This window comes from Perognathus longimembris, chromosome 26 (genome assembly GCF_023159225.1).
Source record: "Perognathus longimembris pacificus isolate PPM17 chromosome 26, ASM2315922v1, whole genome shotgun sequence".
Lineage (NCBI taxonomy): Eukaryota > Metazoa > Chordata > Mammalia > Rodentia > Heteromyidae > Perognathus > Perognathus longimembris.
The window spans coordinates 4,332,326-4,355,619 of NC_063186.1; the positions used below are offsets into that span (position 1 = coordinate 4,332,326).

Consider the following 23,294-nt stretch of genomic DNA (forward strand, 5'->3'; position numbering starts at 1 on the left):
CCCCTCTTATTCCTGTGAACTCTCATCTCTGTGCCCTGGCCAACCCTGTCCCAAGTAGAAAGCACTTCTCTGGTTGAAATACCCTTCCAGATTTTTTTTTTTAAGTCGTGGGGCTTGAACTGGGGGCCTGGGTGCTGTCCCTGAGCTCTTTTGCTCAAGGCTAGCGCTCTACCACGTTTGAGCCACAGGGTCACTTGTGGTTTTCTGGTGGTTAATTGAAGGTGAGAGTCTCATGAACTTTGCTGCCTGGACTGGCTTTGAACCACAATCCTCAGATCTCAGCCTCCTAAGCAGCTACCATTACAGGTTAGATTTTTTTTTAAAACACTTTACCAATGCATCACTTCATAACTTTCCTACTACAAAGTTACTGTATTTGAAACTCGTTTGTCCACAGCATTACTCAGACATTGTGACTAAACAAAATTCATATTATCTTAGTGAATGAGATTTGTCTATTTGTCAACTTTATTCTTTTGCAAAAAGGCAAGAACAAGTCATGCAGCCTTCTCTACCCAAACACACATTTTCAAAAGTGGAGAAAATGACATCTTGTTGGACAGATCTAATTTTTAAAAACACTTTGAAACAGTACAGAGTAACAAACTGGAGGGAAAACACAGTTTCATTTGATTACCTGGGCAACTAATGTTGTGCAAGATCATGATAACTCAATTTGTCTTGTATCAAGGCTCCTGGGGTACTGTAATGCTTGCAGCCTCCAGTTTGGCAGGAGTTTTAGGGAGAACTTTATCAGAGAGACATACTATCCTAGTCCTCAGGATTGACACATACTGCATTTCATCTCTAAGAAAGGAATGCAGTGCAATACATGATTGTAATGACTTGGCACAATCCAAATTGATCACGAGAACTTCCGAAAGGACAAATGAGGTAAAGAAGAGGCCTGAGGGTGCAGCTCAGTTGTTGAGCTGTGCAACACCCTGGGTTTGGGATCGGCAGCAGTGCAAATAAAGGGAAAAAAGTCGCGTATGATTGCAGTGTGGCTAGCAGGCATAAGCAGCTCAGGCCTGAATTCATTTTAAAAAGTGTAAAACCAACTTTTGTCTTTTTGGTGAGCCAAATAACGAGTCAGTATGGATAACAAAACATACCGTATTTCCAAGCAAGTTTTAACCTTTTGTACTTTCATCTGGCACTAGAGAGTTCCTCCTTGCTGGTAGAGGCTGGGATGGGATTGGTGGTAAATTTCTTAGGTCCCAATCCATTTGGAGACAGGATCGGGGTGCCCTCAAGCCTACTGAGTGCGGAGATTGCAGGCGTGTGCCCTTTACGTTAAGTGGGAGATTAGTTCTAATGAAGATAAAATCCCACCAGGAATCTGGCTGGATAGTGACAGGTATAATTCCTGGGGTTGCTCATACTTTTAGTTGATTTTTTTAATTTCCTAAATTATTCTTCACTTCCTGCCTGCCATATTCCAAGGTTCGATTAGTTCAGTATTTGGTCAAAGCAACCAAGATGGATGGCAAAGAGGCCACAAGTAACTAGGAGCAAAGCTGACTTTGACAGAGATGACTATTGAAGTCACTCAGTGGACTCCTTTTATGTGTTTTAGAAATGTCCATCCATTCCAGTCGTTTCTTTCCATCCCTCTTCCACCCTGGCTATTGTGGGATTTGGTTGTGCCGTGGCCCTGCTGAGACGATGTTTTGAAGTGAACATATCTGCTACCACAATAAGAATCCCCTCCCCCCAATGCTATCACTTTCCTTCCAATTCTGTGGTAAATGTCTGGAATAGTAGTTTCTTTTTAATAGAGTTAGGTTGAGTTTACTTCCGGCTTAATCTAATAGTGACATGAAGAAAGGAATACATCTAGGAAGAATTTTTTCATACAGTATCTCACGATTCCTTTTAAGGCTTTAAGTAGGCCTGCTAGAAAATAAAGATAAGGTAAATCAGTGAACTTGTAGATTAAGAAATCATTCAGTAATTCTATACAAATGTATAAGTTAGGCGGCTTGCTTTGTTTTCAAGTATGAGCCAAGTTCTACGCTAGTCTTCCTTTTAAGGATCTTTCTTTCCTTGGGATTTTATCTAAGGTCCAGTCATGATGGGGAGGTAGCCACCCCTTGTCAGCCGAGTTGGAAGGCCCAGTGGTTACAATACCTGAGGATGTAAAGTGACTAGTAGTTTGGCAGGTCATTGTGAAATTACGTTTAAACTGGGTTAAGTTCAAGATCTTTGAACTCCAGTACACATAATTAAAGGAAGTCTCTGAGATGTTTTGGCAGTGCTTTTATTACTAGGGCTACGTCAATTCTGGAGGCCCTTAATACTTTTCAAGTTCCAGAATCTCTTGACTCAAGTTTTCTGCAAGTGAAGGTTTCTTTTAGGCTCCATAGGAGCCCTGAGAGGTCTCGGGGAAGCCGGCCAGCATGGAGACAGTATCTGCCGTGCAGAGAACTTGACACCGTCCCCAAGAGAGCTGTGGTGCATTCGGGGGTTGCAGGTGTTGAAAGGTGATGGTCACTGTTAGATTCCCCTCTGAGGAAAGCCTCTGCCAGAAGTCTGGGCAAGCTCGAGGAGTCTCCCAAGGTGAGAGGTATCAGCCTGGAAGTTTGCAGTGCAGATGCCCATTGGGAGAAATCAAAGCCTTTACAAAAGCAGTACACAAACTGGAGCATCTCTTGACAAGGGAAGGGAAGGTATTTGAAATACACGTCTTCCTTTCCTGTGACCAGTGGCAGCTACTCTTCATCCACTGACTGAAGCTTGCCACATTTCTCTGAAAGGTTTGAGGGTCCTGGTTTATTGTCTTGGCTTCCAAATGGAGAGGGAGAGGCAGGCTCATCTGTTTCATATTCCTCAAAGGAGCTGCAAGAGCAAAGCAAAAGTAAGTTGCTGACTTGGTTGTTGTATTGGGGTTTGAGCTCAGGGCCTCAGTGATTGGCTGACTTGACGGGTGCTCTACCATTTGAGCCATGCCGCAGGTCTCATGAACTTTCTGGCTCAGCTATCGCGCGCGCGTGAGTGCGTGTGTGTGTGTGTGCGTGTGTGTGTCCCGTACTTGGGTCCTACTTGCTGTCCCTAACCTTTGCTCAAGGCTAGCGCTCTACCACTTGAGCCACAGCACCACCTCCAGCTTTTTGGTGGTTAGTTGTGATGAGTGTTTCAACAGCTTTCCTGCTTTGCACCATGATCCTCAGACCTCAGCCTCCTGAGAGGCTAGGATGACAGGCGTGGGCCCACCGGAGCCCGGCTTAGTTGCTGATTTTTTAACGTTAATGGTTGTGTTGTGTACAGGTTAATTTGGCAAACAAGCCTGAGGACCGGCCTAAGTAAGTACCCATAGTTGCTTTACAAACGGCAGCCACAAAAAACTGAGTTGCCCCAGGAGGAACTAACAGCCGGTAGCAGACAGCACACTTCACCCCTGCTCGAAGCTCCAGTCCACAGTAGAGCGCGCTGCGGACATGCTGCAGCAAGCTTTCGCTAAGGGAGAGGCTGCGGGGCAGCTCGCGCTTCCGCTTCCCCCGCCACAGCTGGCACGGAGCAGAAGGAAGCCTGTTCATTTGCCTCCACCCTGCTTTGCAGAACCCCACAGGACACCTACGCTCCCCCAGGAAGCCACCGGGCCTCCCTTACACTGGCTGTGGGCACCGGTGTGAATGGGTATTAACTATTCTGGGGCTGCGTGAAGCCCAGCAAGGCACGCACGGTCATTTTGCTGAGGGCTGTTTAGGCATTTCCTATTTGATACCCCTGGCTTATTACCCTTGCTAACTAGTTAGTTTGTTTTGCAGGTGGTGCTGAGGACTGAACCCGGGCCTCTGACACGCAAGGCAAGTGTTCTACCACCGGGCATCCCCTCCCTCCCCCACCTGACTTGTTTCCCTTTGCAGGGACCTACATTTGAACGTAAATTTCTGGAGTCCACCAAAAAGTTACCAAGGTCAACTAATGACAATATTCCAAGGCAGGTACAACCCACCTTGGTGTCTGTTCAAGTCTGAAAACATCTTCGAAGGGAGCTTAGAGAGGTTAAACTTTAAAAAAAAGCTTACCTGTTTGGAAAACCATTCTCTGAGTTCCAGCTTACGATCTTATAAGAAATTATTTATAGCTTCATAATTTTTTCCCCTGAGTCCTGGGGCTTGAACTCGGGGCCTGAGCACTGTCCCTGAGCTACCTTTGCTCACCTTTGCTCAAGGCTAGCGCTCTACCGCTTGAGCCACAGCGCCACTTCTGGCTTTTTCTGTGCATGTGGTGCTGAGGAATCGAACCCAGGGCTTCATTCGTGCTAGACAAGCACTCTACCACTAAGCCACATACCCAGGCCCTAGCTTGATCATTTCTCAAAAATAGCTCATTTCAGCCGGGCATCGGTGGCTCACGCCTGTCATACTATCTACTCAGGAGGTTGAGATCTGAGGATCGAGGTTCGAAGCCAGCTCAGGCAGACAAGTCTCAGTGAGACTCATCTCTCCAATTATTCACTCCAAAAACCACAAGTGTCAATGTGTTTCAAGTGGTGGAGCAATAAATAGCCTTGCACACAAAGAGTCTTAGGGACAGCGACAGTGCCCACTCCCTGAGTTCAAAACACACACACACACACACACACACACACACACACACACAGCTCATTCCATTTTTTTTTGCCAGTCCTGGGCCTTGGACTCAGGGCCTGAGCACTGTCCCTGGCCTCTTTTTGCTCAAGGCTAGCACTCTGCCACTTGAGCCACAGCGCCACCTCTGGCCATTTTCTGTATATGTGGTGCTGGGGAATCGAACCCAGGGGCTTCATGTATACGAGGCAAGCGCTCTTGCCACTAGGCCATATCCCCAGCCCCGCCCCTTCCATTCTTGTTTCCACTACTCTTCCCCACATTCTGAGGCCTAGTGGAAGTGAGTAGGGAGAAATGGCAAAGAGCCTTGGTGGGGTCCTCCACACCTTCCGTCTACTCAGGTGGAGGAAGCGTCCGCGGCCGTGACTCGGTTCCCGGTCTAGCAGTGCACTTCCTGGCTTGCTGGCCCCGTCGGGATGGCGGATTTGATGCCGACTGCCCACGGTACCTTTCCCTCCAACCTCAGCACTCACCAGCTCATCTTGGATGTCGCCCAAATTTCCCGATTCTTTGCCGCTCACCTACCGCTGTCTTAAAAACGTTTTTGAAAAAAGTTATCGTTATGTGCCACCACCGTCTCGTTTAGATGTCGGAAAAGGCTTCCTTGTCTCCCTACTTCTCCATCCCTCCAGCTGAGCGGAAGAACGCTCAAAATCCCTAAGTGAGATGGCGTCACCTCCCGAGACCCTGCAGGGCTTCCTCGCTGCATCTGCCCCCGTGCTCAACGCATGGGCGGGCCACATCCCCTTTCTACAGTTTCCCCGACGTGCGTGTGCCGCCCGGAGCCACCGCGTTCCCTCGTGGAGCCCGTGTGTGCTGGTGCTGGCGTCACGGGACTCCCGTCAGCTGCTTCCTAAGCCGACTCCCCCGCTGCGTCAGACGCCGTCTTCCCTGCTGCTCTGTGCGGTGAGGGCGCTGAGAGCCGTGGCCTGGGCGCCGTGCACCTGGGGAGCCCACGCGCGGCTGGACGATGGAGAAGAGGCTTCACACGCTGTCTCTTCCTCCGCGGGCCGTGGTCACAGGTGCCGTGACCGGGAGCCAGGTATATAGATTATCTCAGGTTCTCACAACCGCCTGGGAAGGTAGTTGCTCCATCTTCTGCACCCGAGCCCGGGAGTCAGGTAACCTGCCCAGCTGGCAAGTGGGCCAGATCTGCGTGGCTCCCGAGCCTGTGCCCTTCCGGCGATGCCAGTGTTCTTCCTGTCTCTCGACTGGGGAGGTGACGATTTCAGACTGAATGCGCTTCTTCCTGAAGGCCCGGGTGGGGCCCCCTTGGGATCTGGGGCTCAGCCTCGCTGCCGCCCTAGCTGGCCATGCGGGCTGTGGCAACTCTCCCGGGCTCTGGGGAGGCTCAGCTGTCACAGCGGAGGGGAGGGAAGGGGAGGGGAGGGGAGGGGAGGGGAGGGGGGCGTCTCAGGTGCACCGGTTGAGTCTCCAGCTGGTGTCGGCATCTCCTCTCCTGACCCCTCACCCCTACTTCTGCCCGCGTCCTGTCTTCCCTGCGCGGCCACCGGTGACTTCCTTCTCTTCCCTGCCGCCGCTCGCTCTCGTTTCCATGCACACAAACTCCTGTTCAGACGTGCTACTTTCTCCTTCCGCTAAAGCACGTTATAATAGGTATACTTTTGTAAAACAGGTTATTTTGGAGGGTGTAGGGCCAGATTGGTTATTTGCATTGAAATGTCTAGGATCTATTCCAGGGGAATAAAATAAAGCTGTTTTTGGGTGGTGGATTTTAGGTGAAGATTTTTATTTGTAACTTCTCTGCGGTGAACATGTATGTTACGTAAATAGATAAAAGGAAAAAAATCATTTTCCTATTCAAGTAATATACACGCACATTATACAAACCTTATAAATGACAGAAGAGAATAGGAACCCACAGGGCTGGGGATGTGGCTTAGTGGCAAGAGTGCTTGCCTCGTATATGCATGAAGCCCTGGGTTCGATTCCCCAGCACCACATATACAGAAAACGGCCAGAAGCAGCGCTGTGGCTCAAGTGGCAGAGTGCTAGCCTTGAGCAAAAAGAAGCCAGGGACAGTGCTCAGGCCCCGAGTCCAAGGCCCAGGACTGGCCCCCCAAAAATAAAAATAAAAAATAGGAACCCACAGTGGGAATAGTCCCTCAGCTCTGAGTGAAATCACTGCTATTATTCGGGGCTGTTTTCATCCATACTTATTTGAGTCAGGTCTAGGAATTTATCTTACATGTAGGAATAATGATGTACAAAGGAGGATGTACTATATAGCCCTATGATTTCCAATAGGGAAATGTTAGCGCTATGTCAGTCAACAGAGGTTGTAAAATAATGGCACAACTCTACAGTGGAGTAAGGAAGAGTCCCTCGATACATTATGGAACAGGGAACAGGGCTTCATGGGGAAGAAGACAGCAGTAGGAAATGCTTCGCCAACTCTTTGGTTTCTGTGAATATTGTGTCACACGAACATACTACCAGCGTTATGAGGGCAGAGTTCACACTCATGTGTCAGTAGACTTTGCTGGAAATTTTAATTTCTAAATATGGTCCCTTTATAGAATTTTTGCTTTACTAGTATAAACTGCAGAGGCTACTTGTTTCAGGATTGAATGCACAAAATCATGCGTGTAAAGATTTAAAAATATCATAGTCCTTTTTTGGGGGGTGGGGAGGGGGGGTGTTGGTCGTTGGGCTTGAACTCAGGGCCTGGGCGCTGTCCCTGAGCCTCTCAGTGCTTAACGCTAACACTGCTTTACCACTTGAGCCACCGAGTCACTTCTGGCTTGTCTGACTGGTTTATTGGAGATAGGAGTTTCATGGGGACTTTCCTGCCCAGGCTGGCTTTGAACTGAGATCCTCAGATCGCAGCTTCCCGAATAGCTAGGATTATGGGCATGAGCCGCCAGTGCCTGGTTTGAGCTCTTTTGCTTATGGCTAGTGCTTCAACACGTTGAGCCACAGGGCCACCAAGGTTTGCTGCTGGTTAATTACAGGTGAGAGTCCCATGGACTTTCCTGCCTGAGGTTCTCAGAGCTCAGCCTCCTGAGTAGCTAGGATTACAAACTAAGCCACCCGTGCCCGACATATCATCTTAATCTTACTACTTAAAGGAGCAGTCAGTGGGAATAGAAGGTAGGAGGATAAACGAAGCCCGCTCACACGTATCACTGAAGGAGGGCATGGCTGCCCCCTCATCTTGGATTCTTTGAAAGAAAGGCATGGAGTTTTAAAGGGAACTGCGCATGAGAAAGCGAGCAGGAACTCGGGAAAGGAAGACTGCTGGGAGAAGCCATCAGCGACCTAGATCGTTCATACTCTGGGTTTTTTTTGTTGTTGTTTTGAGCCAGTCCTGGGCCTTGGACTCAGGGCCTGAGCACTGTCCCTGGCTTCTTTTTGCTCAAGGCTAGCACTCTGCCACTTGAGCCACAGCGCCACCTCTGGCCGTTTTCTATATATTTGGTGCTGGGGAATCGAACCCAGGGAGGACTTCATGTATACGAGGCAGGCACTCTTGCCACGAGGCCAAATCCCCAGCCCTCGTTCATACTCTTTACTGTTCCAGTGTGAGGTTTATTCAGGTCCCCTCGTGCGCACAGCTGTGCACGGCTGCGTTGAAGCCCGGAGGCCCACTCACCCTTCCTGGAGCTGTGCCTGGGCGGCCTCTTCAGCCACCAGGGCCTCGTATTCCTCCGCAGCGAACCTGTCCCAGTCGGAGGGCTCAGGCCCATCGCTGTCAACGTCCTGAAAGGGAAAAAGGACCGGTTACCGAAATGCAAGGCTGTGAATGCCACCTTCCTACTGCTCAGACCACAGGGGTAACTGGATGCCGAGGCTAGACCTTTCACTTGGCAGTCATGGGCGGTTCTAGTTCCTTCTCCCGGGCGCTCTGCGTGGCAGCTCCGTGGATGGAGTAGGTGTGGTTTGTTCTTGCCCACCTTTCCTTTGACAGTGTTCTAGCAGTGCTCGGGATTTGAATTCAGGACTTGTACTTGCTAGGAAGACACTCTATCCCTCTAGCCATGTCCCCAGCCATGTTTGTTTTTTCTTTGCTTATATTTTTGTCCAGGGCCAGCCTTGGACCATGATTCTCCTACTTACGCCTTCCTCTTGGCTGGAATTACAGGCCTGAGCTATCGCACGACTTACTGGCTGAGGGAGGATTTTGCTTGCTTTTACCAGGGCAGTTTCCACGCCATGATTCTTCCATTTCCACATCTTGGATACCTATGACTATAGACATGAGCCACTCTGAATTTTCTTTTTTCTTTTTTTTTTGGTCAGTCATGGGGCTTGAACTCTGGGCCTAGGCACTGTCCTGAGCTCTTCAGCTTAAGGCTAGACAGAGCTCTGCTACTTGAGCCTCAGCGCCACTTCCGGGTTTCTGGTGGTTACTGGAGATGGGAGTCTCATGGACTTTCCTGTGCAGGCTGGCTTCGAACCACGATCCTCAGATCTCAGCCTCCTGAGTAGCTAGGATGACAGCCACCAGTGCAGGGCCTGGCTTATTTTTGATACAGGGTCTCATAAATACTTTGGCCTGGCCTGACTTTGAATAGCGATCCTCTTGCTGCCACTTGCATAGCTGGGATTGATTGTAGGTGTGTGTCACTACAATCCTAACCTCTGGGAACTTTTTATGAGTTTTTTTTTTTAAGGTTCTTTTCTTTCTGGTGATTGGGAGGCTGAGCGCAGGCGGATGAGGGGACCCCATATCAACGGGGAAAGCCGGACATGTTGGCACACACCTCCCTCTCAGCAACAACCCAGTGGGGAAGCCTGAGATCACTGTCGCCAACGAAACAAAGCTCCAGCCGGTGAGTGGAGGCGTGGATCAGTGGCGGAGGAAGGGTTTTTCTTGACACGCCGGCTCAGCCACAGCCTGTTGTGCGGCGTCTCCTGGGAACATCTCTACACTACCCCCCTCCCCCGTCTCATCCCCCTTCTCCATGCTGGTCCCTCCCCCCTGCTCCTACCTCTGTCGCCTTCTTGTACTCAGGCTCTGACATAGTGCCAGGGGCGTCTCGAGCACCCTGACCAACAGATAGGCCAAAACGGGGGGCCCCTGAGACGAGGAGGGGAGGGGCTCGAGGCCAGCCTGGGCTACGTCCCCAGATGCGGTGTGAAAAATACCCAACCACCCAAAATTAAACTGAATGATAGAGGTAACACAATAAAAGGAGGGAACAAAAGGGCCAGCCTTCTTCCCCACCTAGTGCAGTATCTCGGATTCTGTGTTCCAGGCAAAACTAAAAATGTGGCTCCAAACTGAAAAGGAGTCCGTGGTGCCCTAGCCGCGGAGGTGTGCCCTGCCACGGGAGAGGGGACGGGCTGTGTCTGCCCTGCCCACGGTGAACCGCGGGTGCAGTGCCGGCGGGGTGTTGTGCGTGGGAAGGTGCCAGAAGACGGGGTGACATTTAGGGCAGAGCCACACACGGGGTCCCAGCACGGGAAGATGTGTCCAGTTCCCGGAAGCACTTCTGAATCCCCCTCCCCCCGCGCCCCCCACCCACCGAAGGGAAGCTACTCGCCACGGCACCTCCCAGACCCGTGGCACCACGACACCAAGACCAACAGGGGGCCAACGGGGGTGCGCCCACGGGTGCGTTTTGAAAAGGTAGAAGGACAACGTGTTCGACACTAGGGACGATGGGCTATGGGCAGAGCTGCGCTTGGTGCTTGGTTCTTCTCTCTCCTTCCCTCCCCCGCCCCCCCTTTCCCCGGTGCTGGAGACTGAACCCTCAGCCTCGTGCGTGTCCCCCCCCCCCAGTAACTACTGGAGATGTTAGCTCTTTAAATATGGGGACTCCTCCATGCAGATGTGATTTTCCCCGGTAGCTCTGGCCCTGCGGCCCCCAAGCTCAGCGTATACTGGTACCTTCTGGACTGCAAAGGGGTCTCTCTGCTCATGGTCCAGGTACTTCTCCAGGTTAAAGAAAGTATCGTAGAAGATGTGGGCCATTCCGCACCTCTTCAGATCCCGCAGGGTGATCCTGCCTGTGCAAACACAAACGCACCCACTAAGTTTCGTCACTTGCTGCTTCGCCGATGCTGAAAAGGGGATATGTGTCAATGCGTCTATATATAGAGATATGTATTTTTTTTCTTTTTTGTGGTACTGGTGCTTGAACTCAAGAGCCTCATACTTGGTAGCCAAGTGTTCCGTTCCTCCACGAAAGCCACAACTTCAGCCCTATTAGTCCGTTTTGTTTTGAGATAGGGTCTCCTGAGTATTTGAACCCTGGCTGGTTCTTGAACCTTGATCCTGAGCAGCTAGGATTACAGGCTGAACTACTGTGCCTGGCAAGATCCAATTTCTGCCCGGTAGGTGGCTCACGCCTGTAACCCTCGCTACTCAGAAGGCTGAGAACTGAACATTGGGGTTTGAAGCCAGCCTGGGGAAGGAAAGTCCCATGAAATTCTTATCTCCATTTCACTACTGGAAAACTGGAACTGGTGCTGTGGCTCAAGTGGTAAACCAAGTGCTAGCCTTAGCACAAAGAGGCTAAAGACAACACCTAAGGCCCTGAGTTCAAGCCCCACAACCAACAGGAAAAAAAAGAAAAAGGTCCTAGTTCCTTAACAGTGGCTTTTCCCATCTCTGCTGTTCCTAGGAGAAACGTTCCCCTTCCTGCAGTTGGGAAGCCTGTACGGAAGACCCTGGAAGGTGAGGTTGGGGCAGCCTAGGGTCGCGTGTCCCCGCTCCGCAGAGGGTGGCTCACTGGGTCTCACCGTCACAGGCTGGCTTCACCAGGTCGAGCATCTGACACAGCAGGTCGTGGAAGGGCAAGGGCTCGATGCCCATGGCTTCCATGCGCTCGCACTGCTCCTCGTAGAAGAACTCCAGCTCGTACATGGAGAGGACGCCATCCCCGTCGACGTCCATGCAGCGGAACCAGTACTCGATGCTAGGAGACAAGGGGTGCGCGTGAGCCCACGGGGGCCACTGGACAGACGCGAGTACAAAGCGCGGGACAGAGAGCCAGCCGGCGGGCGCTCCTCCCTGCCTGCCCGTTCCCAGAGCCAGCGGCTTCCAGCACCAGTGGCTGCTTCTGCCCCGCCGCCTGGCTCTTTTGTGTGAAGCCCCCGTGTAGTTTCTTTGCGCGGTGAAAGAGGAGGTTGCGGCTTTCCCCACTCCCACTTGATCTGCGTGCCCTTTCCAACTTCCTCACCGGAAATGCTCTCAATGTTCCGTTTCCAACTTTTTGTTTTCAATACCATGTGGAGGGGTTAGCATTTCATAAGGCAGGTAATGAGCACAGTTCCTAATCCACTCGCACACCTGCCCGCCACTTGTCTACACGGAACCCATCAGGGCAGCTCTTCTAGCAACTGTGCTTTCTTTTCTTTTCTTTTTGGTGTTGACCTGGGGCTTGAACTCAGGGCCTGGGCGCTGTCCCTGAGCATTTTGCTCAAGGCTAGTGCTCTGCCACTTGAGCCACTGCTCTACTTCCAGCTTTTTGGTGGATCACTGGAGATAGTCTCACAGGCTTTGAAGCCTGCCCTGGCTGGCTTCGAACCATGAGCCTCAGATCTCAAGCCTGTTCAGCGGTTAGGACTACAGGCATGAGCCACCAGCACCTGGCTTTCCTGGTTATTTTGGAGACTGTCTCACAGAGTATTCCGCCTGTGCTGACTCTGAATGAATGATAATCTGGGTCTCAGGCTCCCGTATCTATGATACAAACAAGAGCCTGTACATCTGGCCCTTAATTATCTTTTCAAGGATCCAACTCTTCATTTGATTCTTTTTATTGTTCTTTTAGCCTCCATTTCATTAATTTCTGCTACAATCTTTATTATTTCTGTACATCTACTAATTTTGGATTTGGTTTGTAGTCATTTCTCCAATTGCCTGAGGTGCATTAATACATTGAGATCGCTTTGATAGTTTCAATGTCAACAGTCATAGCTATGTGCTTCCATCTTATAAATGCTTTTGCTGAATCCTATAGTTTCTGATATTTTCTATTGTCATTTGGTTCTAGGATTTTTAAAAGTTTGTTAAATCTGTATTGTCTCCCTGATCATTTCAAAATGTACTGATTGATTTTCCATATGTTTGTATAGTTTCTACAGTTCTTTTGGTAATGGTGTCTACTTTTATTCCATTAAGATCTGTTGAGACAGAAGAAACTATTTTCAGTTTTCTTATCTCTGGCAAGCATTGCTTTATGGCTTAAAATGTGATCTATTTTGGAGAAAGTTCCATGAACTGCTGAGAAGTGGGTTCTGCAGACCACGTTTGGAACAGCAAAGTTATTTAAAAATGTTAACAGGCTGTCTTAAAAAAGGCTCGTTTTATTTCTATCTCAATGGTTTATAAACAGTATATAGAACATGAAGATAACTTTTGGAACCACGATGAAGAACTGAGTGAATTCCACCAGTGTCAAGAACTGCCTCACTTGCTTCCTTACACAAGCAAGGGTGAAGAGTGAACTATTTATTGATCTACATGAATAACGCCATAGCGTGGGGGAAGGGATACGTAAGCGATACCTAAATCTTCAAACAACTCATGTTTCCTCACACCAAGGCCAAAGGGGAGATGATTTCAAAGAGAATGGGGACAGGGTGTTATATAATTGTCACCCACAATCTGACTTTTCCTTCACCAGTTTTCTACCGAACCCTCAATAAGAGAAGTAAAAATAAACGTATCTGTTGCCACACAATGTATAAGTGATTACTAGTCCTACTTATCTCTGCAGGCCAGCTTGCACTGGGTGAGCTTTCTTTCTGTGGGTAACAGCCTGTCTTGGCATGCAATGACCTTGGATTCTGTGTGAATGAGAGTTCCACGTAGGCTGAAACTAGGTGTCACCCATCTTAGTTTCCTGAGCTTGCATCCGTTTTCCTAGGTACGCATCATGTGCTTTGTGCATGTGCACCTGTTTAATGTCCTGGAAAGCTTTCCTACCTGGTAGGGTTCCGTTTGTCTTCCTCAGAGATCAAAAACCAGACAAAATCTGCATAGCTCATTCTTCCCTCTTTTTGGACTGTTTTTCCTCTGGAGAAAACACATGGTTATAAATTTTCCTAAGTGATTAAGAAAATAACACTCTTGGCTGGATACTTCAATAGTGCAACCCTATTTTGTTCTTAAAGGCCTACAATGTTAAAACATGAAAGCTCTGGTTTCTGTATTGCAAGTGATCAGTAGTAGGATCAAGTTCTGTTATGTGTATTTAGATACAAAACTGACAATATTAAAGACTTACTGTCTAATATTAAGCCATGGTTTAGGATTTATTTTCTTCATTAGTGCTGCCAAATTATGCAAGAAGCCTTGTTAAAATGAGAATGTTATGATACTATTTATAGTTCATTATGAAAGGTAGATTTTAAACTTTTCTTACCTTGTTACTGCCCCAGAGAATATCCTTTCAATAATTCTGTTTGATGAAGCTACATGTAAATAAGAAATTACAAAAGTTAGTTAGACACAGACTCTGTAAGTCAGTACTTCTGGAAAATAAGTTTTCATTTTCTACAAAGCCAAGCCATAATAATCTCTCATGATGAGGATATCAGGAGTTGAATTCTTTTTTTTTTCCAGTCCTGGTGCTTGAACTCAGGGCCTAAGCACTGTCCCTAGCTTCTTTTTGCTCAAGGCTGGCACTCTGCCACTTGAGCCACAGCGCCACTTCTGGCTGTCTTCTATATATGTGGTGCTGGGGAATCGAACCCAGGGCTTCATGTATACAAGGCAAGCACTCTTGCCACTAGGCCCTATCCCCAGCCCTCTTTTTTCTTTCTTTTTTTTTTTTTTCTTGCCAGTCCTGGGCCCTGTCACTGAGCTTCTTTTGCTCAAGGCTATTGCTCTACCATTAAAGCCACAGTGCCACTTCTGGCTTTTTTAAGTAGTTTATTGGAGGTAAGAGTCTCATGGAGTTCCCTGCCTGGGCTGGCTTCGAACCATGATCCTCAGATCTCAGCCTCCTGAGTAGCTAGGGTTACAAGCGTGAGGCAGTAGTTCAATTCTCTTTTTTTTGGCCAGTCCTGGGGCTTGGGACTCTGGGTCTGAGCACTGTCCCTGGCATCTTTTTGCTCAAGGCTAGCACTCTGCCACTTGAGCCACAGCACCACTTCAGGCCATTTTCTGTATATGTGGTGCTGGGGAATCGAACCCAGGGCCTCATGTATATGGGGCAAGCACTACTTGCTACTAGGCTATATCCCCAGCCCCAGTAGTTCAATTCTTGTGTATAGTTTGTGTGTTTTAGAAGAATGTAGTAGCTTCATATCAGTAATTTTAAAAAAAGAACAAGCAAATTTACTGTGCCTAACATCTGAAATACATTATATAGTTAAGCTCTAAGTTAATCCTGACAACAAGGACAAAAATATATAGAGTTTGTATTAAATGTATTATTCCTTACTAATCTTTATGCAATCCTAATGATTAGATTATGATTAACTGAAAAAGGGAGGCAACAGGACTAACACGTTTATCAACATATATTAGTAACATTGAGTATATTGTCTGAGAACTCCTCCCTCTTCTTTCCTTCTGTGGTACTAGGGATTTGAACTCAGAGCTTTGTATTTGCTAGGCAAGTGCTCAAGTAGCCATACCCCAACACCTCAGTCACAACTCCACTTCTGGCTTTTGATAGTTACTTGGAGCCAGGAGTCTCATGGACTTTCCTGCGTAGGCTGGGTTTGAACCGTGATCCTTAGCTCTCAGCCTCCTGAGTAGTTAGGATTACAGGCGTGAGCCCCCAGCACCTGGCTTGGCTTTTTTTTTTTTTTTTTTGCTTTGACTCGACCAGGCTGGTTCCCGCTAGATGGAATTATAGTATGTACCGTCTTACTCAGCTTAAGAACTCTAATTCTGGCTGAGAATAGCTTAGAGTGCTTGCCTTGCATGCACAAAGCCTTGGGTTCAATTCCTTAGCACCACATAAACAGAAAAAGCCAGAAGTGGTGCTGTGGCTCAAGTGGTAGAGCACTAGCCTTGAGAGCAAAAAGGAGCTCAGGGACAGTGCTCAGGCCCTGAGTTCAAGCCCCAGGACTGACCAAAAAAAATTAAGTGATAGGTTAAAGGAGTATACATGTTCTCTTTCAAATACATTAGCACGTGGGTTTTATTCATCATCATAAAAACATCACAGGGATGTTTGCTTTATCAAAACTGTGGTTCCTTTTACTTACCTCTTCTTTGGTTCTCTATATTAAAAAATCTTTGCTCATTCTCATTAAAAACTCTTAGTCCTCTACATATCTTAGAATCAGAATTTAATAAATGGGATTACTTTAATGAGTGGGATAAATTACGTAACTCTTTAAGTGACTCACCCTGGTCATTGTATCGTGACAGATCGGCCTGGCTAATATACAGGTCGTGGTCACTGTCGAGTTCCCAGAACTTACAGTAAATAACATAGAAATGCTCATAGGAGAAGTAGTCTGTGATTTGGTTTATATCTTCCTCTTCCTCCAAAAGGGCTAGAGTCTGAAATGGTATGAATGAAAGGATTAATTCTTAAACGTTATGGAAACCCAGCTTTGGCCATTGAGGAGTCTAGCAAGTTTTCATTGAAAATTGAGTTTGAATCGCGCAGTAAAGGTCCCCAGACTACAAGACACAATCATAACCCAACACCCTTCTTCACGTTTCAGCTACAAGAGCACTATTAAGAAGAGTGGGTAGCTGGGTGCCAGTGGCTCACACCTGCCATCCTGGCTACTAAGGAGGCTGAGGTCTGAGGATTGTGGTTTGAAGCCAGCCAGGGCAGGAAAAGTCCATGAGACTCTAACGTCCAATTAACCACCAGAAAACAGGAAGTGGAGCTGTGGCTCAAAGTGGTAGAGCACTAGCCCTGAGCACAGAAGCTCAGGGACAGTGCCCAGGCCCAGAGTTCAAGCCCCACAATTGACAAAAAAAGAAAGAAAAGAAAGAAAAAAGAAGAGTGGGTATCCACATATATACTGCTTAGATTTATAATGAAAACAAGTTTACCGTAAAGACTACATAGTTATATAACTGTGGCAGTACAAGGTAGCCTGGCACAGAAGGTAGTGGAAATACAGGATCCTGAGCTGAATGCAGATCTGTGATTCCCCTGACCCATCACACCCCCTAAGGGAAACACCAGAACCAATGATTTTTTAGTTTACAGTTGTTTGGTCATCTAAATTATCCACATGAATAAATAAATGAAGACATTTTTCAGAAATGAAAGACTGAGAAATACAAAAGAAATCTTAAGGAAACTTAAGAAGTAGAAAATAAAGATGGCAGAAGATTGGACACATCAATAATTACAATAAAGATAAATATACTAAGTCTCCTTGCTAAAAGAGTTTTGTTTGTTTTTTGGTATGTGTGCTGGTCTTGGGGCTTGAGTTCAGGTCTTGGGCGCTGTCCCTGAGCTTTTTCTGCTCAAGGCTAATGCTCTACCACTCAAGCCACAGCTCCATTTCTGACTTTCTGGTCGTTAAATGGAGATAAAAGTCTTACAAACTTTCCTGCCAGGGCTGGCTTTGAACCACAATCCTTAGATGTCAGCCTCCTGAGAAGCTGAGATTACAAGAGTGAGCCACCTGTACCTGGCACTATCTCCTCCCGTTGTGAATTTGTAAGGGAAAGTATGCATTAGGCTTTTGAAAGGGTAACTTGGCAGGATCTACTGAATCAAAATTGCAACATCATCCTCAGATCCAAGTTTCCCCCTCTATTCTGGAGAAATGTTTGTTCATAACCACACAAGAGGATGTTGACTGTATCATGATAACACAGAAAGTATGAGGATGACCCAAACATCAACAGCCGAATGTGTACTTAATTACAGTTCAACAATACAATCAAACTATGCAGTATTTACAAGGAGATAGATACGAATGGAAATAAACCCCAAGACATTGTTAGGTGAAAGAAACAAGTAAGTACAATAGTTAGTACGACGCTTTATATTGTTAAAACACTCAAAAAGAGTAGTCCTACAAAACAAAAGTATATACTCCATGAAAACACTTATAAGGGGATAAAAGTACAGATAATACGGTTCCTCCAGGAAGGGGAGTGAGACCCAGCAGGGTAAAGAGATAAGCAGTGACTTCTGCTTTTTATTGGAATGTTTTATTACTTTCTGAGTGTTTGTTGCTGGACTAAGAGGAAGATGAAGGAGGGGCGATATAAATCATGCTCTAGGACAAGAACACTTGAGTTTTGCTTTCATTTAGCAATCTTCTAGCTGAGTGTTCTTATATGCTATTCAGCTACATTTGAGTCTCTAATTTTAGCAGTAGTAAGAAATGCTGTAATAATAGTAATAATGGTTCAGAAACTTCAAGTGATGTGTTCTAGAAATGTGAAGGATTATAGTATAAAATATAATAAAACAAACATGACGGTTCTTGTGATGTTATGGAATTATTACCATCTTAACTTATTCCATAAAACCTAGGAACCCAGGCAGGCTTCTGGTGTTCAACAATTCAACAGACACTGTAATGATGACTGTTCATTTTGCAATACAAGATGCGCATCTATTAAGGACTAGTAAAATTTTCCAAGCCTTCAATACCTTGTCTGTTTCAGATGAAGACAGGAAAAATAAAGAAGAATAAGGTTATACCATCAGCCTAAGCTTCATTTAGTAGGACTCATTTAAAATAAATGGTGAAAAAAAATCCATTTTCTTGTTTAGGGTCATAGAAGTTTAAACAGTCAGGAATCAAGACTACTGTGGTAAAAGGCTCCCACTAGTGGCCATTACTTTCTCATTTGAGAAATAAATATCATAACTGAATAAAACATTTCCCTCCCTCCCTCCCTCCCTCTCCCTCGCTTTCTCCCTCTCTCCTTCCTTCTTACCACACTTGATTAACCACTGCTGAAAGAACAAAGTCCCTCTTCTCCCATTTCTTTGGCAAAGCTCTTTCCGCCCTGGCCAGCCCAGCCTTCCCTGCTCATCCCTGACCTCTCTTCCCAGAAGCCCCTGAGCCCTTCCTTCACACTGCCTGGCAGCTCCAGATCAGGGCACTTCCATGTTGCTGGCTTTGGACCATGCTGCTGCTTCTGTCTGGGATTCCTTTACGGTGAATTCCTGGCATCCCCCCCCAAGAACGGGATCCTAAATCCGTCCTTTGGTGAGCCTCTGCACCTCTTCATGCATGTCTGTGGAAACTGCTGAGTAAGGTGTGGCTGGCGGGCCTCGTGTATGCTGCTCCCCAGTGCGTGCCCCGGGTAGAAGTTCTGTTTCCTTGGCCCTGCCCCAAGCATTTTCACTACTCCAAGTAATGACAGTGCTTCGCACAGAGTTAGCACTCAAATACTGGTTACATGGAGATCAAGTGGATAAGCATATCTTTATGTAAGAGGCATACTTGCAAAAAGTTGCTTTTTCTCAGCTCTGTCGAGGTAATTTTTCCACTCCAAGATCTGTTGACTGTGTAGAATATTCTTTGGATGACCTGGTTCCAAAGAAAACAAAACCAATTAAAATCATTAAGGAGCTCTGCTATTTTACCAAGGGCTATATGACAAATAACATTTGGCGCCAATTTAAGTATTGGCGTTCTCACGTCAAGTGTAGTTCTTAGTTTAAAAAACAATTACACTGTAGTCCTTTTTTTTTAGTGGGGTCCTGGAGCTTAATTCAGGGCCTGGGCACTTCCTCTGAGCTTTTTTGCTGAAGGCTAACACTCTACCACTTGATCCACAGAGCTTCTTCCGTTTTTTGAGTAGTTAATTGGAAAGAAGAGTCTCATGGGGACTTTTCTACCCAGGCTGGCTTCGAACCACCACAATCCTCAGATCTGAGCCTCCTAAGTAGCTAGGATTACAAGCATGAGCCACAGGTACTCAGCCTTTCTGAGCTTGTTTTGCTTAAAGCTAGCATTCTACCACTAGAGCCACAGCTCTTCTTCTGAGTCTCAAGGATGTTCCTGCAGGGGCTGGCATTGAACTGTGTGCCTTACATACTAGTCTCCTGCATAGCTAGCTAGGATTACAGGTATGAACCACTGGGTGCCCAGATCTATTCCTAAGTTTTAAATGGAAGATGGATGTCAATCTAATCCATGTAGATCAGTATTTTTATTTATCATGTAGCAGCAGTATATAAAATGTGCAAAAAAAACATAAAGAGGAAAGGGTAATTGGATTTAAAACGACTGTAGAAGGTGTAGCAAAGTTTAATCCTAGAAAACGTATAGGGCTGGAATATGTAGGACTGGGATCATGAGGCCAATGCTGACAACAGGGTAGGAATAGCAGTTGACTCACCCTGTTTTGGACTCGAGGGCAAAACAGAGCCGCTGGCCTGGACGGGTGGCTCACGTCTGTAAATCCTAGCTACTCAGGAGAGGCTGAGATGTGAGGATTGCTGTTCAAAGCCAGCCTGGGCAGAAACATTCCCGTGAGACGCTTACCTCCAATGAACCCCTCAAAAACTGGAAGTGGTGCTGTGGCTTAAGGGGTAAGAGCACTAGTCTTGAGCACAAAGAGGCTCAGGGACAGCACCCAGGCCCTGAGGTTCAAGACCCAGGATCAGCCGAGAAACAAACAAAATGGACAGACGTGCCTGAGACTGAAATGCTTCAGAATAAGGAAGAGTTTTCTAAAATTAATCCTATGAAGCAATGAAGTTGACATGAAGTTATGTGTTTCCTCTTTTTGTGGCTCTGGGGTTTGAACTTAAGAGCTCTGGGCTTGCTTGCAGGTGGAGACCACTGGAGCAGTGATCTTCAGATAACCCTAGGATATGACTTGGGGTTTGACTTATTCCTGTTTTTCTAAGATTTTGCAACGTATCATCAGATGATTTATGTGAGAACTCTGATTTTTTTCTTTTAATGGGTGCAGGCTCTCATACACACTTGTAGAACTGCCATGGCTGTTTCTCACAGGTTCTGGTGACTTGTGCTTTCTATTTTTGGTAGTACTGGGGGTTGAACTCGGGGGCTTGAGCTTGCTAAATAGGCGTCTGACCACTTGGGCCATGAGCCTCCAGCCTCTTTCTGTCTTGGTTATTTTCGAGGTCGGGTCTGGCTATATTATGCTCAGGCCAATCCTCCTACTTGTCCTCCCTCACACTGTTGATAATCACATGTTGAGATGAAGTTTGGGGGACATTTTTTTTTAACCGGTACTGCGACCCCATAATCTCTACTTCCCCAACAGCTAGGATCAGAGGCTGAGCAACAGGGCCCAGTTTATTTGATTCTAGGGTCACCCCCCACCCACCCTAGGGTCATGCTGGAGTTTGAACTTAGGGCCTTATGCTTGCTAAGCAAGCACTCTACTACTGGCTCTAAAGGAAAAAGAAATGTCCTTTGCTCAACATGATATTCTTAGCACTACCTTGGCAGTTCATTAAAAAAAAAAAAGAATTTCAGCATAGAAATCATGTATGAAAATAAACATGAAGATCTCATTTATCATAGTTACATGGTATCTCTCAATTTCAATCCATTTACTAAAATTTTCTTGTTAAACATCATTGCTTTGTTTTGGTTTTTGTTTTTTGCCAGTCCTGGTGCTTGAACTCAGGGCCTGGGCGCTGTCCCTGAGCTTCTTTTGCTCAAGGCTAGCACTCTACCACTTGAGCCACAGCGCCACTTGCAGCTTTTCCTGTGTACGTGGTACTGAGGAATTGAACCCAGGGCTTCATGCATGCTAGGCAAGCACTCTACCACTAAGCCACATTCCCAGCCCAACATCATTATTTTTTGTCCTTGTTTTTTGATTTTGAATATTTAACTTAAATTCTGTTTCCTATACAAGATTTGTATTTATAGATCAAATATTTTACATTTTTAGAAGTACCCTGTTGCTCTTACAGTTATTAAATTTAAATTGCTTTTGGCTTATTTACTTTCTTTTTCCTTTTTAAAACATGCAACTGTTTTTATTTCCATAGCCAAAAAGTACTCTAATGGTATGACTTGCTTTGAGGGAAAAGGCTATTATAATACAAAAAATAGACGTGACTCTCCACATACCCTCTTTTTTTTATTCTTTTGGATAGAATTTAAAAATTGCTAAGAAGTTTGCTAGGTATCTCTTTTGCTTCTCCTAACCTGCATTTTGTTTGTTTTGTTGGTGTGGGGCTTGAACTCAGGGCCTGGGTGCTGTTTTTGAGCTCTTTTGCTCAAGGCTAGCGCTCTACCACTTTGAGCCACAGCGCCACCTCTGGTTTCTTTTGGTAGTTACTTGAGATGAGCGTCTCCAGAACTAGCCTGTTGGCTTCAAACAACCACCCTCACATCTCAGCCTCCTGAGTCACTAGGATTACAGGGACGCGCCTTCGGCCCCTAAGCCGCTTCTTTGAAACCACACAACAATGCATTCCGTTTTTCTACAGCCTAAACCATCTTCCTCAGGGGACGCACCTCATCGGCACCCCTTGCGGCTTCCATAATACTGAGTCAGCATTTACAAGACTGAGGCAGGACCGCCACCTGGTGGCGAAAGCTTGCACTGATGGCTCTACATTGTGCTGCTGCATTTCCAACTTCAGGCCTACATTTATTTTTTTCCCACCTGGGTCAGTTGTGGGGCTTGAACTCAGGACCTGGGTATTGTCCCTGAGCTTTTATGCCACTCTACCACTTTGAGCCACATCACCACTTCTGGCTTTCTGGTGGCTAATTGGCCATAAGAGTCTCATGAATTTTGCTCTTTGGGCTGGCTTCGAATTGTAATCCTCAGATCTCAGCCTCTTGAGTTGCTAGGATTACAGGTATGAGCCACTGGCGCCCAACTACCATTTTTAGAATGATAAAAATCAATCGCAGGGGCTGGGAATATGGCCTAGTGGCAAAAGTGCTTGCCTCATATACATGAAGCCCTGGGTTCGATTCCTCAGCACCACATATATAGAAAACGGCCAGAAGAGGCCCTGTGGCTCAGGTGGCAGAGTGCTAGCCTTGAGCAAAAAGAAGCCAGGGACAGTGCTCAGGCCCTGAGTACAAGCCCCAGGACTGGCAAAAAATAAGATAAAAAATAAATCAATTGCAAAACTGGCTGTCAGTGGCTCACGACTGTATCCTGGTGACTCAGGAGGCTGAGATCTGAGGATTGTGGTTCAAAGCCAGCCTGGGCAGGAAAGTCCATGAGACTCCTCTCTCCAATCAATCACAGAAAAAGCTGGAAGTGGTGCTGTATCTCAAGTGGTAGAGCGCTATCCGTGAGCAAAAGGAGCTTAGGGACAGCGCCCAGGCACAGAGTTCAAGACCCACGACAGGCAAATAAATAAATAAATAAATAAAAATCGATCACTAGCAAAGGTACCTGTAATCCTAGCTACTTAGGAAACTGATATCTGAGGATCACAGTTCAAAGTCAGCCCTGGCAAAAGTCCGTGAGGCTTTTTATCTCCAATTAGCCACAGAAAAAGCCCGAAGTGTTAACTATCGCTTAAGTGGTAGAGCTGCAGCCTTGAGGAAAAAAGCTCAGGGACAGCGTCCAGACCCTGAGTTCAAACCCCGGGATTAGCAATTCACTCACATGCACGTGCACACATGCATATACAGACACATGAGCATGTACATGATCACACTACCATCTATTACAACTTTTAAAGCAATTCAAGATTTAAAGACTAAATAACCCGCATAATTATTTACCACTAGTGAGAGGAATGACACTGATCATTCACTAGTGAATACAGGCCACCAGGAATGGAAATGCTTGGTAGCTCTGCTTGGCGGCTGTGTCATACTGTTTTTGAAAGTAGACGAGATGCAGATGGGAATGGCAAAGAC

At 46.6% G+C, this 23,294-nt stretch overlaps 1 protein-coding gene across 2 annotated transcripts in view; it reads right to left on the reverse strand.

The window, feature by feature from the left end:
• Positions 1-445: 445 nt before the first annotated feature.
• Positions 446-23,294, reverse strand: part of Ppp2r3a (protein phosphatase 2 regulatory subunit B''alpha) — a 74,165-nt gene continuing 51,316 nt past the window's right edge. For both annotated transcript variants that reach the window (XM_048334973.1, XM_048334974.1), the window contains 8 exons: positions 18,912-18,998; positions 15,879-16,035; positions 13,937-13,985; positions 13,498-13,587; positions 11,307-11,482; positions 10,453-10,571; positions 8,212-8,318; positions 446-2,841 (listed from right to left, as the gene is read on the reverse strand). In XM_048334973.1, the coding sequence (XP_048190930.1) occupies positions 2,715-2,841; positions 8,212-8,318; positions 10,453-10,571; positions 11,307-11,482; positions 13,498-13,587; positions 13,937-13,985; positions 15,879-16,035; positions 18,912-18,998 (912 nt within the window). In that variant the 3' untranslated portion in view covers positions 446-2,714. The remainder of the gene's footprint in view (positions 2,842-8,211; positions 8,319-10,452; positions 10,572-11,306; positions 11,483-13,497; positions 13,588-13,936; positions 13,986-15,878; positions 16,036-18,911; positions 18,999-23,294) is intronic.